Source organism: Rhea americana, unplaced genomic scaffold (assembly GCF_003343005.1).
Source record: "Rhea americana isolate MKP2758 unplaced genomic scaffold, rheAme1 scaffold_248, whole genome shotgun sequence".
NCBI classification, from domain to species: Eukaryota; Metazoa; Chordata; class Aves; order Rheiformes; family Rheidae; genus Rhea; species Rhea americana.
The window spans coordinates 1,015,573-1,041,487 of NW_028186366.1; the positions used below are offsets into that span (position 1 = coordinate 1,015,573).

General features: G+C 38.1%; 1 protein-coding gene across 3 annotated transcripts in view; it reads right to left on the minus strand.

Moving 5' to 3' along the window:
- The window catches only part of COL15A1 (collagen type XV alpha 1 chain), a 155,924-nt gene that overhangs the window by 93,644 nt on the left and 36,365 nt on the right, over nucleotides 1–25,915 (minus strand). For all 3 annotated transcript variants that reach the window (XM_085306829.1, XM_085306828.1, XM_085306827.1), the window contains exons 3-5: nucleotides 6,804–7,351; nucleotides 4,018–4,092; nucleotides 3,478–3,573 (exon numbers count right to left, since the gene is read on the minus strand). In XM_085306829.1, the coding sequence (XP_085162955.1) occupies nucleotides 3,478–3,573; nucleotides 4,018–4,092; nucleotides 6,804–7,351 (719 nt within the window). The remainder of the gene's footprint in view (nucleotides 1–3,477; nucleotides 3,574–4,017; nucleotides 4,093–6,803; nucleotides 7,352–25,915) is intronic.

The window sequence follows — 25,915 nt, forward strand, 5'->3', positions numbered from 1 at the left end:
ATTGGTCCTGTGTGAAGAAAGCCTGAGCCCAGTGTTCCAGCATGAAAAGTCCGTGAAGACTCATGAATTAATAATGAACAGTTGTTCCCCTACTTTCCTTTTCTGACACTGCCTTTCAGTGCCTTTCTGACATCCATAGTAGTACAAGCTATATATTTTTGAAGATCCTTTTGAAGACACCTGTCAAGGGCAGTTTTTGGCTGAATAAACAAGTAGCAGAGAATCCACAAAAAAAGTCTTCATGAAGAGACATGTCTTCTACAAGTGATAAATAAAGTCTTTTTTTTTTGCCAATTCACAGAGAAAAAAAAGTACCTAAGGTCCATGAAATGGAAATACTCTGAAGTAAGCCAAAGAATACTAATCAATTCTACCTCACAGTTTAACAGAATAATACAAATCAGAATATAAACAATTGACACTGACAAGCTTCTTTGTTCAGCGGTTATATTTTCAAGTGTGACCTTTACTTATTTCATCTCACCTCAGCAACACAGTTTGCTTTGAAATGCTGATTTAGAGAATTTGTTCAGCAGTTTTTCAAGGTAGAATGTGAATATAAACTTTCTCAGAAACATCTGTAATTGACTGTATTGATTATTAAATTGTCATTCATTTCTCTGTGTCTTTAGTATTTCTAAAGACTAGGGCCATTAAAACACCTTGGGTAGTTACAGTGGAAGGCAAACAAATCTTATGAATCATTAGCATTTAGACATTTCATATTTGGCATAAGCATTAAACTTTGCTAAGAGAAACGTAAAACCTACATATTTATTGACACACTGGTATGGCTTTTTGAAGTCCTTAGGTATTTTAAAAACCATTGCCGTGCCATTCAAGGAAAAATTTTTGCATGAAGTTCTTAGATTTTGAAGAAAATGATCATTTATCAACCTTCCCTGCTTATGATTATTTGACTCAAAAACCTAAGCAAGATAAACCATTGTGTGATTAGCTTCTACAAAGAGTCACTGTAATGGTAACTAGGACTGCACACAGGTTCTTCATTGTTTCTACACAGTCCAAAAAAATGACAAGCTACTAGTTAAAAGTTATTTGAAAAATGAAAAAGAACTACAGAGAGTCTTCTATCTTTCTTGTTGCTTAAGCGTGATAAACTGTTACAGATGCATATTTGCTTTATTAACATGCTGCTGCAGAACTTCAGAGAAAAATATCTATCCACTTAAAGCCTCGTTGAGTTTCCCACACAATCTTAAAAATATTTGGAAAAAAAAAAGTGACACAACATTAAATTAAGAAGGGAGAATAATTTGTGGAAAAATGAAAATAAATTAAAAGCGTTACAAAATAAAGGAAAAGGAACCTTAAAGTGATACCTAAAGAACTAAATTTTACAGATGATATAAGTGATACACCAGATGGTTGTGCTTCCATTCAAAAGAGCCTCAATAGACTGAAGAAATGACCAGAGTAGAGTCTCCTGAGGTTCAACAAAGGAAAATGAAGTCCTGCACCAGCGGAGGAATATCGCCATGTACCAGTGCAGATTGCGGGCCAACTGACTGAAAGTGGCTTTATAGAAAAAGGAACCCACCGAACAATAGTTGGAGGATGTGTCAGCAATGTGCTCTTGGTGTAAAGAAGACTGACACCATCCTGGGCTGCATTGAGAAGAATGCCACCAGCAGGGCAATGAGATGATTCTTCTCTTCTGTTCAGTTCTGGGCTCCCTGGTATAAGACATGGACACAATGGAGAAAGCCCAGTGAAGGGCCACTGAGATTTGGAGCATGAGAAGAGAAGGCTCTGTGGGATCTTATCAATATGTATAAAAACATGATGGGAGGGAGCAAAGCACAAAGAAMTAGACTCTTCTCAGTGATAGCCAGTGAAAGGGAAGAGGCAATGGGCACAAACTGAAATGCAAAAAATTCTATTTCAACATCAGAAAAAAGTTTTTTATTGTGAGATTGATTGAACACTGGAACAGGTTGTACAGAGAAGTTGTGGTGTCTCTATCCTTGGAGATACTCAAAATCTGACTGGCCCTAACAAGGCCCTGAGCAGCCTGCTCTAGCTGACCCTGCTTTGAGCAGGGAAGTTGGACAATACAGAGGTCCCTTTCAATCTCAGCTATTCTGTGTTTCTGTGATTCAGTGACAAGGATAATAAGGCAGGCCAAAAAAGAGTTCAAGCAACTATTTGCAAAAGTCATAAAAATAATCAATAAGTATCTTCTTAAATACATCAGGAGAAGGAAGCCAAGTCAACAAACAATCAAGTTGTAAAAGGAGTGCTCAGAGAAGGTTAAACTGTAGCAGGAAAAATAAATGAAATTTTGCATTCATGTTGATGGTGGAAGAGCTAAAGGAATGTCCTGCAAAAGGATATTCATGGAAGACTCAGCTGAGACTATTTCTAAAACTGAAGTCTTTATAAGAATAGACTAGGAAACACATTAAATGAAGGCAACAAATCATCATGACCAGATGGTATTCACCCATAATTCGTAAAGGAATTCAGCAATGAAATAACTGAGATATGTGCCATATTGGGGAAATGTCAGTATATTTTTCTGTAAAAAAAGCTATTTTCATGAGCAATCCTACTTTTCTCTAAGGGAATCAATGAGAATAAGACAGACATGTTTCATACAATCTACATGTGGAGCTTCATTATGAGAAATAACTGAATAGACAAGAATGTTTCAACCTGGCTCAAAAAGGGAAAGGGGACAAAATACAATTGAAATCTCTAAAATCATAAATGTTACAGTGAGTAAGGAATAACTGTTCACTTTGTCTTCTAGGAGAGGAACCATCAAATGAAAGCTGCAGTTAGCAAGTTCAGGAGGGCAAGCAAAAGGCCCAAGTTCTTCACAAAGTATGTCACTAATTAAGCTAAAGAATGCTGTGGCAGGACAATGGGGATGCTAAAATTCCCATGGGTTGAAAAAACAAATCAAGAAATTTAAGAAGGAAAACTCAGCTGAGGTCCACTAAACACAGACCAATACACTCCTATATCAGGCATTTCCTGAGATGGAAATTGCTGCAGACTTAAAGAATATTTTGGGGAAGTATTATGTTTGCATTTTTGTCCTGTTCTTAATAGTCTTTCCATGGCATTCGCTGCTGATGACTGTCAATCATTCTAATGTTATTATCCTCCATTTATTTATTAAAGTAGTATCTTCAGCAGACTATTTTAGCCATACCTGTTGCAGAARTATAAGAATTCTGGAGATTTCAAAAGCATTTGAAAAAAAGCATGACATTGAGTTACTCTCCACATTTGGATCACTACTAGAGCACCATGCCAATGAAACGCTCTACACAATCTTGTCTTAAACAGGATTTTCGGGAGTGAAATTTAGATGAGTGCATGATATTCCCATAGGTGCCTCCAGAAATTACCATATGAAAAACTAATGACAGAATCCAGACTTTGCTATCCAAAACGTTATTACTATTAACCCAGAATAAGGCAGAATAAATCAAATAAACTTACCCTGATGGGAAGATGAGAAGGTGCAAGCACTTCTTGTATCTCAGAAATACCTTCATGTTCTTGAATGCTGCCATTGCCACTCATGTCTCCTGAAGCCTATGCAAAAACAAATCATGATAACAAGTTCATAAAAACCCAGGGGAAAAAATGTATATTCTACAAGGAACTGGCTAGTTTAATGCAGATAGGACTTAGTTATAATTTTTCTTCAGTCAGTGATGCCTCAGGCTCATTATGCTGTTAACTTATTTCAGTATAGAAGCATTTCATGAAGATAATACATTAGAAAAATGAATGTCATAGTTTATATAGTCAGAAGTGTTACAGACAACAGAAAAAGATGCTCTTTGAAAATCACAGTTTTAAGGACTATGCAATCAAAGAAAAAAAAATAAACTTCCACCCACATATAAAGTATTGCAGGATAGTCTCAGGAAGAAATAGTACACTTAGTCTTACTGAAAATGTCCTATGGCAAGTGGTTTTGAAATCTCTGGTGTATAGGCACTGAGAACAGATAAAGTATGTGAGAGTACTCACGTAAGGATCATCATCTTCACATTGGTCTTCAGTAGCCCTTGGGTCAGATTTGATTGTCAGATATTGAATAGAGCCCTACAGAAAACAACAAAAGCAGWTCAAGGAAGTATATTCTAAGTAGCATGTATGAAGGACTGGTTTGACCTGCTTTGGAAATTATCCAAAGCACAAAATTTTATAACAATAAGCTCATTTTTTATAATTTAAATATGTTATGTTTTGGTTTTGCAAAATGTGGAAAACCTTGGAATTGGAAAATCTGCCATATGAGTTTCATGAACATATACAATGAGTTTCATGAACATCAGATCCTTAGGATCTGCCTTCATGCTTCTATTCTTGACTTCCCTTTACCCATTGCGGTCTCTACTACTAAAATAGCCTCTCTTTGGATGTTTGCAGACTTAAGGCATGGGTATAACTTCATACAGCCCCTAATTACAAACCTTGGCCCCTACTGTTAGGTATGATGCATATATAGGGCAAAAAGATGTGTATTCAAATAAAAAGTCATCTTACTTAACATATAACTGCATCTTTGTATTTTGATGACTTTCTATATATTTTCTTTTTGCTATTACACTTTAGGAAGGGAAGAGCATGAAAAAAMCGATGGATTTACATAAGGTTTGAGTCTGCGTCTCCAGACAGGTGCAGAATACTTCTCAGTCCAGTGACTTCTCTCCCAGGAGCTAGAATCCTTTATACTGTGCAAAGATATTTTATTTGTGTTAGATCTAAGTACTGTTATAGGTGCATAGAAGATTTGCTTCCTGAGAGATAAAAAACCCCTATGTCTTGGTGAAGAAACTGCAAAAGCTGTTGCAATTAGAAGAGTATTTTGCTTTGTTGTTGTTGCTTAATGCCACAAAAAAAAATGCAAACTCCAGCATAGGAGTAGCTACCAATTTTATATGCTGCTATGCCTGGCTTTCTGGCTCACTGTTTCCTGTTTGTAGCTGTCCTCTCCCTATCCTAGAAGTACTGGGAAATTATAARCAGGGAAATATTTTTGAGGCAGTATTTCTGGTGACTTCTAAAATATTTCAGAAGAGAACAAAATCTGAGATTTTCTTTTCAACTAACTATCTTCTAATTTCTGTAACTTCAAAGACCATGAAACTCATGCAGTGTTGTTTCCTGAGTTTGCAGGCAATCAAACAGCTCAGTGATCTGAACCATCTTGTTTTCCTTGTGCTCAATAATGGGCCACTTAGATGTTGAATGATGCCAAAATAATTGAACAGTTCACTGACAGATTACATATGAAAAGAGGTATGATCAGAGACTCAGCAGTTTTTTGAAAGTGATGTTTCATTTTCACAGTATTCATATTCATTCATAATCTGGTCGTTTACACAATCTGCTCTGAATTGTTTCTCTTTTGGATATCCAGAGTAAGCAGTTCTTATCATACAGATAGAACTTGAGGAAGATTCAACAGTTCAGTTTTTCTACCCAGAAGCAATTGCAACATATGATGCAAGAAGAAAGAACCTAGAATACTTGTCACAGTTAATGGTACTGAAGCATTTACAGGATAATGGCTCAAATTTATGTACTCCATATAGTGCACAGAATTGCCTGTTTCTGTGGAAATGCTTATGTTGTAATCCACTGTGCATTTCTATCACTATATTTTCAGATTCAGTTGCAGAAATCACCATCAATAATCATCTCACATATATTTTCCAGATGGAGCACCAAAATGCTCTGATTTTGTTGAATATTTCTCATTCCTACTTACTAATCAAGCTTTAACAATAGTCCACTCATCCTATCTGTCCAAGAAAGGCAGCATTAGCAGGCAGTTTTTCTACTTACCTCTTTTCACAACTTGTTTTCTGCTAATCATTGTATCTCTGGTGCTTAGAATAGTCAGATAAAAGATACAAGTACATTATCCTTATTGCTTACCAGAGCTCACAACCTGCCAATACACCTGAGCTTTGGAAGGAACATCTTCCTTTTCCAAAGTAAATGCTCAGATCTGCATGCTGCTCTATTATTTTAAGGGAAGAAATATTAATCTCACAAACTACTGTAAAAGTTTTGAAGTACAGAGGAGAAGAGAAAAAGTGTGATATTTCCATTTCAGTTTGGCAACTTGTCAAAATCTTGCACTTTAGCAGCTTTTGTATTCCCACTTGGAAGCTCAATAGCTGAAAATTCCAGGCTAGACCCAGGAGGAAGATGCTTTCACTCAAGTTCGTAGTGTTTGGGAGCCTTGTAGTGATGATTAGGTCTATTCTGTTATTCTAGAGCACCTGGTAAGTTTCAAGCGATATATAAATTATAGACATAGCTTCATATTCCAAATCCCTTTATCTCTGAATTACATCCTTGGGCTGATTTGCATGTAAATCATAATATCATTGTCTTCTTAATGTTCAGTGTGGAATAACCTCGCTTATAAGAGTTTAAAATACCGACTTTGTACTAAAGTGCTATTCTCAGAAGTTAAACAAACTGATATCCTGAAATCAGCCCTCCAGATGAAGGGCATATAAAATTATGAAACATTTACTTTGAATTTCCCTTTACTCAGACTGAGCATTGAAATCTATAGCCAGATTATTAATAAACTTCTGAGGTTCTAGGAACATCTACATTTTAAACCACGATTTTTATATATCTGCACTACCTGAACACTAGCCTGGTATGAAAAATGTAAGTTGTAAAATTTGTAATAGAGTTTGGGATTTAAGCATTGCAAATAGAATTTCTTGGATAGAGAGTACATACATACAACACTGAGACATGCAAATATGTCAGACAGTACTTACTGTGAATTTTTCCAGTCCTGTGGCTCCTGCATTACCAACAAATATACCAGAGCCTGATTCAAACACTAAGGCCTGAGCTGATCTCTGGAATTGAACCCTCTGATATTCTTCGCAGTCCATGAACAGAACAACTTCATTTCCCTGAACAGTCACTGTAAACCTGTTCCATCTGTTAGTCATCACTGGCACTTTAAATGAAGCAGCCTCTCGGGAAATATGGGAACCAGGCTCTGTGTAGTACATAATTATTCTCTGGGTGCTGTCATCAACCGGTGAAAGTCTCATTCCCAGGTAAATAGTTTTCTGGAAGGCATCTGTTATTGCAAATAGCACTCCTCCACGATCACTGTTTGGTTTCACTGTAACTACAATAGCGAAATCTCTGTAGAAAGGCAGTGGTACTATAGCACTTGCCAGTCGGCCAATGTTAGCGTCTGGACCAAAGCTGTAAGCTGGAAACCCTCCATAGCCGGTGATAAAGTAGACAGAAGGAGGGAGAGGAACTCCTATTAACTCTGTGAGATCAAGATGCCCTTTTGAGCCTCGTTCTGTAAAGTGTAAAAGAAAACCCATGTTATTTATTCTTGACATACACAGTTTATGTAATTTAAATGACTTAATACAGACCTTAAAGACTGTAATACAGTGTCACAATACCAGCAACATACTGCTAATACTTTAGGCCACGATTCAGGTCGAGGTTACTCATATGCTAACGAACAGCACATGTAAACATTTGGTGAAACTGAGTGGTAAAAAGTAATTTTGATCTGTTACTTTCACAACCAAAGGAGAAAGCAAGAATTCTGCATAAGCAGCATTATATAGTTTCACAAATACAAAATAAAAAGTCACAAATGTATTAGATTTGCTATAAGACTTCCAAATACCTTCTTCTAGGACAGTTATCAGTATTTGTTCTTTTCCTTTTTTCTCAAATTTATGCCCTTGGTTTCACTGTGAACATTACAAATACTCCTCAGTAATCAAAACTCAGTTTGAAACCAAAGAGTTTCTACTTCATCAAACACACAGAAGCAAATATGTCTGCCAAACATGACTAGAGAGAAAATTCCTTTCTGGCAATGCATGCATATGAGGAAGCGTGACAGAAACTGAGCATCTATGCCCATTTAGCTTTCTAGAATCTCACTGAGGCATATTCTAACAGCATACTAGAAGCAGAATTCCTATATATTGTCTTCTTCTAGGAAGTCAAAACAAGGAAAAGAAGTATACTACTTTTAATTATAATGAGTGGTCCATGTCTGAATCTATACAGAGCTCAGATCTTAGACCTTTCCTCAAACCTTACATTAAGCTTTTCATTGTATCTAAAAGTCTCCATACTTCTGACTGCTGTACATTTGCAACCTATCCACAGTATTTATGCTATGCATAGAAGAAGTATTTAGGGTATGTCTTAATGGAGCCACATAATGTAAAACTATAATCTCTCTTGCTGTAACTGTAGTCACGAACTCCAGTTCATGACTAAGTATTAGSTTTCTCAGCAGATAGATAAAAAAGTAACCCTAGCACCATGAAACAAGAAAATTGCATTTTTAAATCATGATCAAACATAGCCTAGACTTTCTCTACATTCTTCTTTTTTGCTGAAAATCTTTAGATCCTTGGTAAAATAGAGGATGTATTCGAAACAACTATTTTGCAGTTCCTTTCTTTCTCTTCCTCACACAGAAGTCCACCATGGTTCTCAGACGAACACCATCAGATAAAAACAGCAGCRTGGAAAATAGAGCTCCTGTGGTAGAAAAGTACAGATGAAGCAAACTACCATAATCTCACTAAAACCAGATTGAATTTGTACCTCAGATGATACTTAACTTTTCTGCCTTCTCTCACAGCAGCTGTAAAGAATATGTCTGGAAGAGCTATYCATGGTGGTGAAGTAGTTTGTACTCATACAGCCTGTCAACCACTAGCACTCCTGCTRTTAGCATTCTCAAGACATTAGCAATCTCTGCATCAGGAAACTTGCTTATGATGCTTGTCCCCGGACAGCATTAAGTAAAGGTAGCTTGCTTAATGACTGTCTCAATATCAACACAATATAGGGAGAGCAAATGCCACCTGTGCTAGTCTAGCACTGCAGATATTTGCAGGGAGCAGGACTGGAAAACAACCCACCTGTTTGCAAGTATATTAGTGACTAGAGATAGGAGTCAGTCCCCAGATCTGTTTTTCCACAAGTACTTACAGAAACTGAGGTCAAGCTCCCAGTCTGCTTCAAGGAAAGTAGTAATAAGGCATGTGGAGCAGGCTCTGAGCTCAGCCTGCCTGCAAGAGACTTACTCATCCCCAGATTCTGCTGTATTTCACCCTGAGATGATCTGCATTTCACCAGCAGTCCATGTACCACAGTCAAGGGATGAGCTGAAGTTTCATAGCTCCATAGAAAAACACAGGATGTCCACAGATAGTTGTGAACAACTTTTGCCTCAGAACTGGTAACATCTGGTTTTCTGTGTCCTACACCATTATTTTCATTTCCACAGTAGCTCAGCACATCCTGCCAACCTGGAATACCTCAAGTTCTCCCTCATGTCATCAGGGCCTGCTCCTGCCCTCAATGTCTGTAGTACCCATAAAACTCTAAACCAGGCACAATAATTGGCTATCAAGGAGAAATGGGATAGTTAACCTCCTACCTCTCACCATAGCTTTTTCTCATTGAGATACTAATATGCTATTCTCACATCACAAGGTTGAGGCTTTCAAGAATATAACAGGATATGTGTCCATTAGCTGCTTACATGGAGAGGAGGACAGTATAAAAGTATACAAATATATATATTATCTATATAATATAATATAATATATATAAAATATATATTATATATATTTATTATGTATATATAGAAGTATATACTTACAGGACAGTATAAAAGCAGTGATAATTTTATGGGAAGTTGGCTGGGAAAGCTTGCACAGAGAAAAATAAGGTACTAACTGTGAGAGAACCTTAGGAATCCCAGGAAGACAAGGTGTTTTATACTCTAGGAAATGACAAGCGAGAAGAGGGAAAGAAACTACTTTTCATTCCCCTCCGCTCTATTTTACCTGAACTKCTGAGAAGCCTAACCCAGGCTCTGATCTCATTTGAAAGAATCTTTTCACTAAATCGCACAAACAGAAAGAAAAACACTAACTGGCAACTAACAATTTTATATTGTGCACTCTATTATTCATACCTCATTATGCTGTGTTTAAAGCTCGATTATCATTACCATAATAATTATCCTTATCAGACATGTCTTGGAAGGAAGTCTGAAATGAAAATTGGTACTTGCAGTGTGAATAATGTTTAATTAGTAAGTTACTCAAGGTTTTACATGWTATTAAGCCCAGAATACTATTTTTAACTGTTTTATGCAATCATTTCAGAATGGCTCACACTTCTCTGTGTGTATACCGACACATACATACATCTAGATCTATACACATAACTGTATTTGCAATAGTTTCTATTCAAGATCTCATCTGTACAGTACACAAGTCAGCCCTTCAAAAACGCAATTCTCAAATAGGAGTCTCATTTTTTTTTGGTATATTCTAAGGATAAGAGTAGATAGATGGATAGATGAGTAAATCACTAGTGGAATATCCAGGAATAAGGTAGAGAGAGATGACTTTACCAACAGGGAGTCTGGTTAAATGAAGATCAGATAATATAGGTTGTTAAAAATTCTGAATCATTTTATTATGATCCTGATCAAATATTGTTAGCTACGTGCACATACCTAAGAATTTGACTGGTTATCCACCTTAACATGAAGCCAGCTTCAAGGCCTCCCTTTTAGATTAATAGAAAAATGAATGAGAAAATCAACAATCAATAATATTGATCCCATCACAGTTTGTGTTTTACAATTATGACATTTTTCATGGGGCCCAATACGAACACAAAACATTGGGTAAAGACAAGAGTTAGAAGAGCCAATTATTAAATGATCAATGACCTCACTCTGAAATGATGATCATTAGTGGAGTGTTATAGTAGCTAGAAAGTTACCTTCAAAAGAAACAACTACACAGCTTAGAGAACCATTTTTAGCAAACCATTTAAGCAAAATGTTTCTTGACAAGAGGTACAAAACTCTCTGTAATTTCATACTGAGYTTGTTGAATCATCTCAACCCAAACAAAACTGGATTTCGTCATTTAAAATCAATATTTCTGGTAGCTATTTTGGACTTCATGTACAAACATGATATGAGAGTTTTTTTTAAGCAAGAGAATCTAATAGAACTATTATTAACATCAGCTAATTAGTAGTCATTCATATCTTATCTGTGATGTCCATAAAATTCCTATTAGACCCAGAGTTATAAAACCAGTCAAAAATTTCTATTTGCATAGCATCCGGCCTCTGTTAACTACTGATTTACTAACACTGAAGTGCTGTTCCACTCAGCCCTCTGCAACAGTGGTGTGAAATAAATGGCACAGTCTCTAGCCTTTAATGTGCTGTAGATCTCTTGAATGCTTTGTATCAGAAATTACAAAAATTATCATGTATTATGTTTTCATTTATATTGCCATTATTACATAACAAAGATGAACAATTTTAAGGAAAAAAAAAAAAACTCTTTCAGATACTGCTTATTATGTTCCAAGTTTTTACTGGATCATATATTCAAGTTTCAAAAGATTCCTAAAATGTTTTAGAAAGTCACAGATCTCTGTTATTTGCAGCAGGTCTTCAACATTTAGCAGGAAGAATTGCCTCTTTCTGTTTGGTCCCAGGATATTCTGTTCATGTTTAGCTGATTTATGAAATGTGTATTTATCACCACTCCCCTTCATTTTGTTCTGTGCTTCAGGAGAGTGGAACCTAGATTTTCCAGCAAGCTGGGCCCAGGCTGACACCACATCAGCAGAAGAAACAGCAGCAAGCATTCAGCTCCGCTTGTGGGGAGCAAGTGACAAGAAGAGCTAGGCCACATTACCATGCATGACCTCAACACCTTTTCTTCTCTTCCTTTACCTTTTCTTCTCCTCCTTTCTAGGRGTCCAATTGTTGGGGCAAAAGTTTCTTCTTCCCCAGAAAAGAAAAAAWTGGTGGAGGCTGGATTATCTGCGTTTACCCTAACGACATGGCAGTAGGATTTCATTTTCCTGTCTGGACTAATAATCTTACTTTGCTTCCTTCTGTGGTAGTCTGTGCTATACCATCCTTATCAATAGGTAGGTGCAGGTGGTCATAGTGAGCAATAGTTTCTGGARAACAGGGAGGAGCAGGCTAAGGGAAGAAGCAGCTGTATTCCATGGAAAACCAAGCCTGTGCACTTTGAGGACCATCTTTTGTAAGGCTTGTCAATATTGTCACCTTGGGTCTTGTAACAGTTAGGTGATAGATAAGTGAGTCCTGTGGGCTAAGCAAATGGTTATCTGAAAACATATTGCTAGACTACTTCGCAAGCATAACACAAGAGGCTGAAAAATTTAGAAGATACGATGGTCCTTCTTTGTAATAGACTCAGTATCTATCTACAGGGCAGTTTTAACTTAAAGACAGAATGAGCATATGTTGTGACAATACTGTGATTGTACTCAGAGTAATGAGTGGAGACTGAGTGGATGGCAACTAAAAATCTTTATTTTTCAGTTTTCAGGGTTTAGGATATACTGGAGATGGTAGAGAGCTTGCAGTAGCAGCTTTTACCGCCAACTTTTTGCATCTGATATGTCCATTATGAAATAGTACCTGATACTCAAGTGCATAAAACTCATTATATTTATAATCTACAGACATGGTTTACCAGATATTCTGATCAAAGTTTGATAGATCATGAAAATCATCCTGCAGTCATTAAACCAACAGTAAAATTCCCAGAAGTTATTAATAAAAGAAAGACTATGATGTATACAAATGCATTTACAGCGGAAGGCATCCCTGAGGAAAAATGCAAGCTATACCATTACAAGCAGTCCTGTTGAGGGGAAACCTGGCTTGTTGGAACTGTAGTATCAGATGCCTTGCATCCTAAATTTGGCTTCATGTACTCATTATACTCACAAATATTCTCAAAAGCTAACTGCCATTTGGATATCATGCTGGTATATGGCATATGAAACCCAGAAAGAGCTAAGTAAACAGACAATTAACAGGATCTTGACTCGAAAATATACATATACTGTCAAAAAGAGGAACATAAGAATGAAACCAAGGTTCATTAGTTTAGCACAGTTAAAGAGCAAATTTAATTAGATAAATTAAGCTCTCATTAGCTTGAATGAAATAGAACTTTATGTATCTTTTAAAACACAATTAGTAATTAGATAGGGTGTCTATCAAAATAGCCTTCCATTAGTTTTTCTCCTATTCTTATGTCTGATTTGTCACATATAATAAATATCATACTTTGTTTAATTTACAGACTCTATTTTATACTAAGCCAAAACTAATTTCTGTGAATCTATAGAAAGGCTTTTTATTAAAACTCCAAATACCAACCTAAATTTGTCTGCCTAGGTTCAGATGCAAATCAGCTTAGGGTCCTCTGCACATCATTTCAAGACAACATCAGTTCTCAGCTTAATGGGAAACAAGAGACCAACACAGTGTACCTGAGCATATGATGAAAAGAACTCTTAACACTTCTGTGATAAGAAGATGGGTGAGATCAGTGAGAAAATAGTTGAGGAGGCAGGGAGAGAAGTGATGAGAAAGCAGAGCAGCAACCGAGATGAAGTAAGGTGCCAAGTAGAGAATCTCATAAGGCCTGTTGTGATTGTGCCAGAGCTCAGACCCAGTTTTAGATGGTACTAATACCATTCTCATCTTGGATGAGGTTTACCTAGCCATTAGATACCTGAATGAAAACTGCCACCATCCTGTCACCATTTTTGCCTTTGTGCAAAAACTGGAAGCACCTTTAACGCATTGCTCCAATGCATCTATTGCAGGAAGACTGCTGAGAACTATCGTACCCTGTCTTAGGCAAAACTCTGGGTGACTGAGCATCTGGCTTACAGGAGACAATATACAAAAACACAATCCTTGACTCTATTTGCAGTAGGTGATAAGGCTATCTAAACTTAGTCTCTGTCCCCAGGCCTCCTCCTACATATTTTTGCCTCTTTAAATTAACAGTATTTCTATTATGATAGAAATTACCGTCCTAATAAAGTGAGTGCCACCATGACGTCAGACATAACCCCATCAATTTTTGCTCTCAAAGAATTACATCTTAAGCTGAGGTGATTTGGTTTTGCTCATTTGAAGTCAATGACATAGAATTAATCAAACAAGTCATTGCCCAAATAATCACTGATTAAGGCTCTAACCCTTTAATTTCAGGTTCTTATACCAATGTGTGTCAATCCACAAGAACATTTAAGGGTTGCTTAAGTTCTTTTTTTCTATGGATGAAAAGCGCATATGCTTTATAGTGTTTTTCCTTCTAGCCACTAAAAAAATTACTTCACATGCAATTTTGGAATTTTTACAAAGCTTTGCTATAAACAGCATCTATTGCAAAGTGGATTCAATTTTTGCTAAATGCAAATGTATGAAAATCTCTGTTAAAATCCTGTATATAATCCAATCTTGACTTAATATTTGTTGTCTATATTAAGATTTTTGGCACTAAATTGCTAATAGTGGGGAACAAATGGAAATGAGAAAATGGAAATGGAAATAGAGTTGAGAACTCACTATTGTCTGTATCAGGCAAAAGGTTTTAAATGGTTTTCTTGGAGAAAGGGAGTACGTTTCATGTATGAAATAAAAGCAACCAGCCCTGAAATGCTTGAAAAAGTTTACATTTCGATTTCAAAGATAGCATGAGATGTCCATATAGAATCATAGAATCAGTAAAGTTGGAAGGGACCCCTGGAGATCATCTAGTCCAACTTCCCTGCTCAAGCAGGGTCACCTGGAACATGATACACAGGGTTGCATCCAGGCAGGCCTTGAATATCTCCAGAGAAGGAGACTCCACAACCTCTCTGGGCAACCTGTTCCAGTGCTCTGTCACTCTCACAGTAAAGAAATTTCCCCTCACGTTCAGGCAGAACTTCCTGTGGTTCAATTTCTGCCCATTGCCTCTTGTCCTCTAGTATGGCACCACTGAAAAGAGTTTAGCCCCATCCCCTTGACAGCCTCCCTTCAGATACTTATACTCTTTGATAAGATCCCCCCCTCAGTCTTCTCTTTCCCAGGCTAAAGAGGCCCAGCTCTTGCAGCCTTTCCTCATAGGGCAGATGCTTCAGCCCTCTGATCATCTTTGTAGCTCTACGTTGGACTCTCTCCAGTAGCTCCATGTCTCTCTTGTACTGGGGAGACCAGAACTGGACACAGTACTTGATGAGGCCTCACCAGGGCTGAGTAAAGGGGCAGGATCACCTCCCTCCACCTGCTGGTAACGCTCTTCCTAATGCACCCAAAGATACCATTGGCCTTCCTGGCCACAAGGGCACATTGCTGGCTCATAGTCAATTTGTCATCCACCAGCACTCCCAGGTTCTTCTCTGCAGAGCTGCTTTCCAGAAGGTCAGCCCCMAGCTTGTAYTGGTGCMTRRGGTTATTYTTCCCTAGGTGCAGGACTCTGCAYTTGCCCTTGTTGAACCTCATGAGGTTCCTYTMCGCCCAGCTCTCCAGCCTGTCCAGGTCTCTCTGAATGGCAGCAGAGCCCTCAGGTGTGTCAGCCACTCCTCCCAGCTTGGTATCATCAGCAAACTTGCTGAGGAGGCACTCTGTCCCTTCATCCAGGTCATTGATGAAGAAATTGAACACGATGGGATGCAGTACTGAGCCCTGGGGGATGCCACTAGCTACATGCCTCCAATTAGACTCTGTGCCACTGATGACAACCCTCTGAGCTCTGCCTTTAAKCCAGTTCTCAAGCCACCTCACTTTCCACTTGTCTAACACACACCTCACTGTCCACTCATCTAACGCACACTTCCTGAGCTTATCTAGGAGGATGTTATGGGAGACAGTGTTGAAAGCCTTGCTGAAGTCAAGGTACACACTGTCCACTGCTCTCCCTTCATCTCCCCAGCCAGTCATTCCATCAGGGAAAGCTATCAGATTGGTTAAGCAGGATTTGCCCTTGGTGAATCCATGCTGACTCCTCCTGATCACCTTCTCTTCCTCCATATGCCTGGAGATGACATCCAGAATGAGCTGTTCCGTCACCATTGGCAATATTCTTCTACATACTTGCAAAGTGAATATTTGATAACCTTTATCTTGTAATATTACATTAAAACTGTAATGTTAACCAAACTGTATTAATCAGTAGGGATGATGCAAGGTACACCACCATGGATGTAATTTATAAATGCATAAGCAGTCTGAATGATTTAAAAATTCTAAACAACATGTTTACTTGTTATGTTGCAGAAGATCTGTATTCTTAGGAGACTTCTAATGTCAGCAGTTCAACTTCTGCTAAGCTGAAAGTGATGGAAATATAACAAATTTTTACAGTTTCTTATTGTATTACTATGCAATAACAGATATAAAGCCTTGAACTTATATCTTGTTTCTGCTGTCACATGCCAGACAGTACTACACGGAGCCCCAAACACTTGTTTTAGCACAGGCTCTGAGCCACATGAAATCTCTTTACAAAAAGTATCAGCAAAACATAGTAAGGAAGAATCAGGATTCTCATTCCAGTAAAACAAAGTCTGAAGGCTAAGCAAATATCTGAACCTCAAGTAGATGGGAGTAGAAGCTTGCCTTTACCACATACACCTGTGACTGCAGAAAAGCAAAACAAGAAGCTTCTGACCAAATTCTGTGGCTCATCTCCAGCATCTAATGGACTTATCAGAAACTATTGCTACAACTAAGAGCAGGATATGGACTTTTGTAGCCACAAGTTTGTTCCCATTCAATTATCTCTGATAAATTCATATCCTGTGCTGCAGATGCAGTTATGTCAGGATAAAAATACCCTCTTGCTCCCTTAAATTAGCAGGTACAGGCTAAGCCACTTTGAGTGGAGTGAGCAGAATAATACGTTGCACCAGTAAAATTTTGTTTCAAGCATGTAATGCTACTGAACCACTGAGTATGGAGGATTCCCTAGCATTCATCCCCTTATGCCCATGTGCAGAGGCACAGGGCACTGGAAGATGCTAAACGAGTAGTTTTCATACTAGCTATACTTTAGCTCAGAAAAGATAGTAGTGGAGCATCATATATTAGAGTGATATTTTTATAATTCTAGAGTTATGGGCTGTGTTACAGTTTGCATCTCCCAGGGGATTCTGCCAAGAAGGTCCCTGAACATACCAAAGCCTGCTCTTCTTAAGTTCAGGATTATGATCCAGCTATTTGCCTTATTTCCTCCTTTCAAGAGCTTGAACTTCATCTCATTGTCACATCCCCCACCACTTTTTCGTTACTTGCAAGTATGAGGTCCAGCAGAGTGCCCCCTTCATCAGCTTCTCAATCACTTCTGTTAGGAATTTACCATTAATACACTCCAGAAATCTCCTGGATTGCTTGCATCCTGCTATGTTGCCCTTCCAAGCTTCCCCATTCATAGTAAATGTTCTCCAGCATTTGGAGAGTAAGTTGATCGGAGACAGGGTTGGTATTTTTTGCTGTTTGGTTGAGTGTTTGTTTGTTTATAGACAGGTATTCCTGTAAGTCTGGAAATTTTCTTTTCCCATGAAGGAGATTTTTATTAATTCACCTCTGCTTTTTGTCCTGGTGCAGCTGGAAATCAGAATCCTGTTTCTGCTTTTGACCTTGCAGCCCCTATGACAACTCCTTAAATTTTCTATACCTCTTCTATGCCTAGTTCACACTCTGCTTGTGAGGCCTTTTGAGCCATTTATCTGTGAAAGCAAAACATTCCTTCAAAAATGGTCCCTTTTTCTTGTGCCCATCCTTTGGGCATGCAAAGAATGTATCAGGTCTGTAAATTCTTCCTTTTTTTTTTTTTTAATAGACATATGTATGCATACACATGCATGCACACAGTTATTCGTGATTATAAATTCGGATGGATCACTGTGATTGCTGGACCTTAAATATGACCTGGACCATAACATTGCCTGAGATTATGCATCAGACAACAAATTGTTTTCAGTCTGTTGACCTTCTGGTTAAGGGCTCTATTAGTTTCTTCTTCGCCACACTGTTGTAGTTGAATTGCTAAATATTTCCCATTTCTGCCTCTTATTTGTTTCTCAGAGAAGAGGGACAGTAACTATCCAATGTCTATGCTCCATCTGATATCCTGAGGTGAGTCACTGCCATGGCTCAAAAAAAGTGGCTGCACTTTAAACACAGATTTTTTGATTAAAGGGGAGCAGTTCACTGAATAAAAGTACTTGTTAAAATGGCATGATATTCTATACAAACAGTCATGTGCACAAAAATATATATGGAAGGTCTTTTAGACAAGCAGCTGACAAAAAAATAAGGTCATAGATCATACTAGATCAGAAAAGCTGAAAAATTGCTCTGTATCGAAGAGGAGATAAAATTTCTGTTGATTGACTGGAAAGTATGTAATTACATAACATTTCTCAAACAAGATAAGATGAAAGGGCATAAAAGGAAGGCTATTTTTGTGCATATAGGTACAGATTTAATTAACTGCATCGAGCTGTGTAAACTACACACATTTGTATCCGGTAGAGGGCAGATTGCTAATGATGTAAAAGGAAAGCTGTCTGAAAGAACTGGGGAACAGTTTGCATGAAAGATTGTCGTATCTGATATTTAGTGGTCTTAAGGCCCACAGTCCCTGTTGAGTGCCAGCTCTTCTGTGGCTGTGCAATACTGCTAGAAAGATCTTTTTGGCTCTGAGATTTCCTAGGGAAGCTGGAGAAAAATGCTCCAATCTTGAACAACAATATATTCAGTTCATGTGGCCCCACAGCATATGCATTTAAGCTGAGTAAACAGAGTAAATGCTGTTTTTCCTGAGAATAGCCTCTTCTACCTCACTTAGTGTATCTGGGACTGCATTAAAATATTTATTTGTTTTTCACTTTACAACATCTGATTAACCTTTATTTTGTAGATGGGGATTCTTTGTTTCATGTTGTGCTATAAGTACTTCTTGTTAAATGTAAAATAAATACACTTTGGTGGCAGAAGAGAAGAAATTTTCTCACTTTATCTCACAGCTGCATCCAGCGTAAAGCAATATTCAATTACAATTACAGCATTTCCTTGAACACAGAACAGAGAAGTTTCTGCAGAATGTTGTCTTTATCCAATTGCCTTTGAAGAACTGTAAAGAGGAGAGGCCAGAAAAGCCTGAGCAGAAGCAAAGAGCAATGTCACATGACATTTGTTCATGGGGTGCACAGCAAACAACCAGAGCATTATTTGGCTTTCACCAGCCACAGATAGGATTATGAACTGCAGCTCTGATAAAGAGGATGCAAAGAGGAATGAGGAAAAACACTAGATGAATTTGGATTATCAATTAAAAAGGAAGTGGAAATAATTTCATTGAAAATTCAACCCCCCAGGTCTCTAGAGCTATCCAAACCCTCCCTTGATAAGCTTGAAAATGGCTGCCATGGAGCTATGGGTTGATTGGCCTCTTACATTTAATGAGTAGCATCTCTTTGAGTGTGGCGTATGTGATCTTTAATGTCCTGGTTAGGGTTCATTAAACTGGTGCAGTGAAAAAAAGCATTTTGGATCCCAAAAGTTTGAGGTTCTACTCCATGCAGTGGTCTGGGGAGAAGAGCGGAGAAGAGGAGAGGCTGTGAGAGGTGGTGTTGTAGCTTCAAGAAGAGAAGACACAGGGGAGCTTATCAACGTGTATAAATGGGAGAGTGTTAAGACGATGGAGCCAGACTCTCTACAGTGGAACCTAGTGAAAGAAGAAGAGTGAACAGCCACAAGCTGAAATACAGGAAATTCAACTTCAACATCAGAAAACACTTTTTTACTGTGACAGTGGTTGAACTCTGCAATAGGTTGTCCAGAGAGGGTGTGCAGTCTCCATCCTTGGAGATATTCAAAACCTGACTAGAGATGATCTGATTGGCGCTGCTTTAAGCAGGAGATTGGAATAGGCACTCTCCAGAGATTCCTTCCCTCCTCAATGATTCTGTGATTCTGTAAGTCCAAGCATGTTTTTAAGGCTGCAGTAATAGTTTTATTCTCTTCTGAAAGGATGATTTTGAAGGAACTTGCTTTTATAGCAGTTACATGAGTATTTTAGCAGGCAAAGAGTGACAGCAGTTCATCAGTATTATCAAAAGCATGTAACAAATCTGATACCTGTCTGTCATAACTTCTCTAAATACAAAGTAGTTTTCTCTCTGTGTGTGCCAGATTTGCTATTTGTCAGCATCTGCTTCAACAGAGACACACATACATTTCTTAAAGGAAAGGAGCAGGGGTCCTCCATGTTCTCTTTCAGTAAAAAAAGTCATCGCATATGTATGCTCATTTAAGATGTTCCTCACGCAGACATAATCCACCATACCAAACACTTGTTTCATGCAGTTGTCATTTGTAATTAACATAAAATCTATTCTATTTGGCTAATTCTATCTTGAGCAAACCCTCTGACTGACCAAATAGCTGCCTATAACTACCTGAAGGCTACTTACAAAGCTGATGAAGCAAAATCTTCTCAGTAGTGTCAGATGAATCAGCAATAGGCAAAAGTCACAAGCTGCAGCATGGAAATTTCAGGCTGGACTTCAGGATGAACTTTTTCATAGAAAGATGGTGAAATGCTGGTGGTGCAGGTTATTTAGAAAGGCTGTAGATTTTTTTCCTTGGAGGTTTTCAGGACTTGGCTAGGCAAAGCCACAACGGCTTAATGCTGGTGATAGTCCCACTCTGAACAGAAGCTTGGACTAGATGACTTCAAGAGCTTCCTTCCAATAAGCATTTGTATGGTGAAAAGTATGCATCTTAGGTATCATAACCTGTCTGTTTCTCAGACATGGGATATAGTATAAAAAGTCTGATTACTTGTGTTTACAGGACACATGAAGGCACAGGAGTATGCAGAAGGCTGCTCAACAAACACCTTTATCTCATTCCACAACTCAATTTAAAATTAAATCTTAAGTTTTTCACCAACTAGTATACAATATAAGCACAGAATTTTAAAATGACTAATTAATTTCAGGGTATAATAGCATGGCTCATTGTTCAGTATCAGCTCATTACTTGCATTCATTATAGATTTCAGCAGGGAAAAAACACTTTCAGGATAGAATTGCATGGAACTTTCCTAATTATTAAAGTTTTTTTCTGATTAATATTTTGTGTTTAAATAGAAAAATAAAGTGTATTTAATCCTGTTCTACCAGGATGCATCATTTATCACAGAGAAAGGTTTCTTAAAACATCGGCAACACATCACTACATCAATGTCCCAAGTACTACCTCAGATGTGTTCTGGCAAACATTTTGCTAATCTTTAAGATCAAGAAGGAATCAGAACTGATCATTCAGTGAGTTTGCCTGAACAGTAAAATTTGTAGTGCTTTCAGTAAACAAGTGTCCTTTAAAAAACACCTGATCTCCCTCATAGGCCTGTTCCTGACTTTGAAGTCAGTAGGAATGTCCTCATTAATTTCAATGGATGTGAGCTTTGGTTTTACACTGTTTTAGTAAGATTTACTCTCTCTGGAAATGCGCGTATCAGGAGTTAACAGAATATTAAAAAAGAAATCTCATTTGGGCACAGCTTCATGAAAGAGCTGCTTAGATCTTTGCCTGAAAGCAAGCATACCAAAACCCACCAAATAGCTGACCTTGTGCTTCCTTTTTTATTGAGCAGGATTTGCGGTCAGAACAACATGACATAAAACAAACATTTGTTGGAATGGCTGCAAAAAAATAAGAAGGTTTATAAACAAACCCTTCCCTCTAGCCTTGCCCTCCATTCAGCAACTTTTAGTGGCTCCTCATGTAGGACGAATTGTACACTCTCCAGGCTTGTAGAAAAGCTATCTTCTCTCCTTCTCCCCGGAGGCTTTATTGCAGATGTGCCTGGCTCCATTGCATACTGTGTACTACAGCAGCTTCTCCCAGCTGCACAGGCTTACTCTGCTCTTTCTCCTGAGGGTTCAAGCTGACCCAAACTGCTGGTGCCAGGATCCAACAGGCTTTTTTACTCTGCCCAGTTAACTCACAGAATGTACAGGAAACCATATGCAAACCTCACTGAAAAATACACTGGGTTGCAACTTTTCTACCCTCTTTTGTCTATAGCTTTGACCTGCACTGACAATTTTCTCTTTCTGTAAGTTTGTTTTTTGGCCATTTTATCTATTTTTTTTTCTTTTGTGCCCTGTTATCACCTGAAAGTGTCATGGACCGGTAAAAGATTAAAACAAACAAACAAACAAACAAACAAAAAAAACCTCTTTCAAACCTAATTTTGATAACCCCCAAGGGCCTTTAATTGAGTCATTTGGAAAAGATAATAGTTCTTTACTAACATTTAGAATTTTACAGGAGCAAGATTTTATCTTATCTTTATTTTGTGCAGGATGCAACTATTTCTAGTAAATGGACAACATTTTGGTATTCTTGGCAACTAGAAGTCAGAGGTTTGAATTACCCAAGAAGGTTAATTCTGAATGGGTGTTCTGGTTATAAACACTCTAATTCCCTTTCTAAGTCTAAAACTCTGCTTATTCTGGAGCAGCTACCATCCGCTGTGGTTTCTCTAACTTAGCAACATAGCAAAATGTTTTAAAGAACTTAAGCTTCCATTAAGCAGTAAGAAAACAGGTGTGCTAAATTTTTGACTGGGTCTCACTCCTAGCAAATGTAGCACTCTCCTAACTACCTTTTTTTTTCCTGACTACTTTTTAAGATGATTGGTTCACTGGGATCTGCTGAACTTCAGGTTCCAATTCACTTTTGAATTTTCCTTAAAAATTGGTAAAATATTCTTGATATTTTAGCTCAGCATTCTGGAGGGAAACTAATGACCTGACTTCTACTTCCAAGCTTGACCTTTTCTGATGTTCCTTAACCTTTGGCTAGGGGTAATACTGCATATCATACATTCTATGCCTTAAAGAGAAATATGGCAAATACAGTCTGCAAAGCTCTTGAGGAACTCATGTCTGGATGCAGTTATTGTAAAATACCTCAGGGCTTAAAGCAAATGCTGATAATTATCTTAAGATTCTTGTTTTGAAGGCACAACTTGCCAACTGAGCTTTAGTAAATCACCAGCCGCATTGGCCAACAGAAATGAGGTACTGGACATCGACAGCACTGAGCATACAAGATGAAGTGCTGGGACAACAGCAACATCTGCAAGAACACCAGCAACAGCAGGAGGGGAGGTGAGAAGAAAGATTAAGTAGTAGAGAGGTACAAAACTGTGGGATACTACACTGGGTAGCAGGGTAACAAGTACAATACAACACAGTACAATACCAGTTCAAAAAAAAAACCCAATAGGGAAAYAGAGTGAATGGAATGGAACAGAAGGGCTCCAGGCCAAGCTGCAGACTGATGCAGGAGGAGGAGCAGATTTTGGCTGAAGGATGGTTAGGGACTCAGGAGTGTTTGGATAAACAGGAGCTGTGCGGGGCTCCTCTAAAAAATTCAGGGCAAGGTGGTAGAAGAAAACTGAGAAGAGTGTAGATTTGAGTAACTTTACTGTTTCTTTAGAAATGCATGATCTTTTCCCAACTGTTTTTCTGTGAGAAAGCCAGTCATCATTGAAACTTTTTTTTTTTTTTTTTGCTACTCTTTTGCACTCAGAAGAATGCAAAGCTGCTATCGTTATCTAACTGTGTTGAGGTAAGGAAGGTGCGTATAAGAAGGGGAAAGAGTAAGAGCAGGCTTCTAGGACTTGCATCTTCCTGAAAATAACCTGACAAAGTTCATCTATGCACAACTACAGAGCCTGTATTGAATACTGCAGCTGTCCAGTAGCATGTACCCTACGGCAAGTTTGGGCACTGGTTTTACGGAATGAAAGTTACGTGCAATGTAAATATGTAAACAAAGGTACTTATATGGGTATTTGCAGTCAGAAGGACAAGTAGCCTTTAATGATGGCAAGTGAGCAGGAGCTTTCACATTTCACCGCTAGACAGCAACGCAGCACTTCATAAATCAGCTTGGAGCTTTGGTTTAGGAAAGAGAGCATTGCTTATGAATCACCAGTGTCGGTGTCTGCTGCATGTGCTCTTTTACAATGTCTAAGCTAGCATATGTTTTAATTTCCATTGCGTTCATAACAAAACAGATGTGAAATATTACCCTGTCCTTTCTGTTTCACAGTGACCTTGGAAATCAGACAAAATACATTAAACTAAGTCTGCTTTGTATCTTTACAGGGAGAAACTTACATTACTGTTCTCATTTTCTCTTTCTGTCTTTTTTTTCCCCTGAATTCTAAGGGAGCAATTCTTACAAGGCCATGACTAACACCATCATAACCAAAAGTTGTATTTCTAAATTGATGAAGACAGTTCTCCTTTAAAATATGGGGAGACATGTCTGATGCTTTCCTAGATTTAATGATTGTACATGCTGGCAGAGACTCTCTGCCCAAATGTGGAAAAAATGAGACCTATTTAAAAACACTGAGCGGAGTCTGGCATACTGACCTGGATATAAATTCTCATCCCATATAAAGAAATTTAATGGGAAGCCAGGAAAGAGAGCACCTACTCAGCAGATCCTCCTGTTCCTCCTGTCTCTACCAGCCCCGTCTGTGCTATGAGGTTCTGCCCTTGCATCAGTGGTGGTGTCAGAAAGAGGACAGAAGTGATTGGGAATTGTGGGTTACAGCATCCTTTATGAAGCTTAGAAACCTTGATCCAGAAACTCTCTTTCCCTCCTCAAACACACCCACACTGTGTCTCTTAGCTCGGCCAAATAATCTGGGATGCCACCATCTCCCCATATCTGCCATAAGTGGTTCAACAGTCCTTTCCACTTTTCGTCTGACGCTGTGAATGACCCAGGAGTCTCACTCCTGTGAGAAGATCCTGCTCAGGATCATCATTCACTGAGTTAGCACAGTAGTAAAAAGATAGATGTCACATGCTCTGCCCGTGCCACTTTCAGGTCAACTATTTCAGCATAATATGAAGAATCACAGTCTATATTGTCCAGTGAGGATTGCCTTCAGGACCAAACTTGTATGCCATGTGCAGTTCAAGTTTGTAAGCAGAGCCTCCAGCCTACCAGAGCACACCCAAGGGGGAGCATTACTGCAAATACCACCCTGAAAAGGCTACCTGTAGGGAGACTTTGAAGAGGAGGTGAGAGAAACAAACATGTTGCAGATGTGTTTGTGTAGCAATTACAATCTGGCACAGTCGATGAGTGATGGAGTTGATACRGCTGATATAGCTATAAGATATCAACAAAGATTTATGTAAAATTTTTATGAGACCTTCCACTGAACTCAGAGCAGTTAATTCTATGTCAGGTTAAATCCGTACAGAAAAGTGAAAATATTGCAATAATTGATATACTTTTTTCAGTGCAATTAAGGGCTATTGGCCTAGTTCCATGAGAAAAAAATAAAGGATGTTTGTACCTATTCCTGACTATTACACAGTTCTTTGAGATCTGGTAGACTGTATTTCTCTCCTACCTGACTAAGCTACCCATTATTTTATGCTGAGCAACAGAAATTGATATTTTCTTGTAAATCTTTTCTTTCCTATCCTAAGGAGGAAGTTTTATCTTCTTTCTTTTTTTTTTCCTGTCTCTCAAAAAATTCCTCGCATGAGCATCCTCCAATTTATATACCTGACATTTCTTACTGCTTTTTATACTTCTGAGTAATCTTTCATTCATAATTCTTCGTATTTCTCATATATTCTGCACACTCTGGGATTTAACTAGCTACCAGATTTGAGATTATTAAGGGCTTGGATTCAGAGAGGTTGAGAACTGAATGTGAGATAAAGGATATGGGAACAATAAAATCTAAAAGTAGCTTTTGTACACACATTAAAATCTCTGATGACTGAGGAATTTTATGGTACGAGYGCATAAATAAAATGCAAAACAAAAAGCCAACCTAATGCTACTTCTTCCATCTTACTTTTCCCAAGAATTACATTTTCCAAGAATTACAGTTCCTGAGAACTACATTCTTACTAGTCTTTGTTGGTGTAAATCATATGTGATTTTA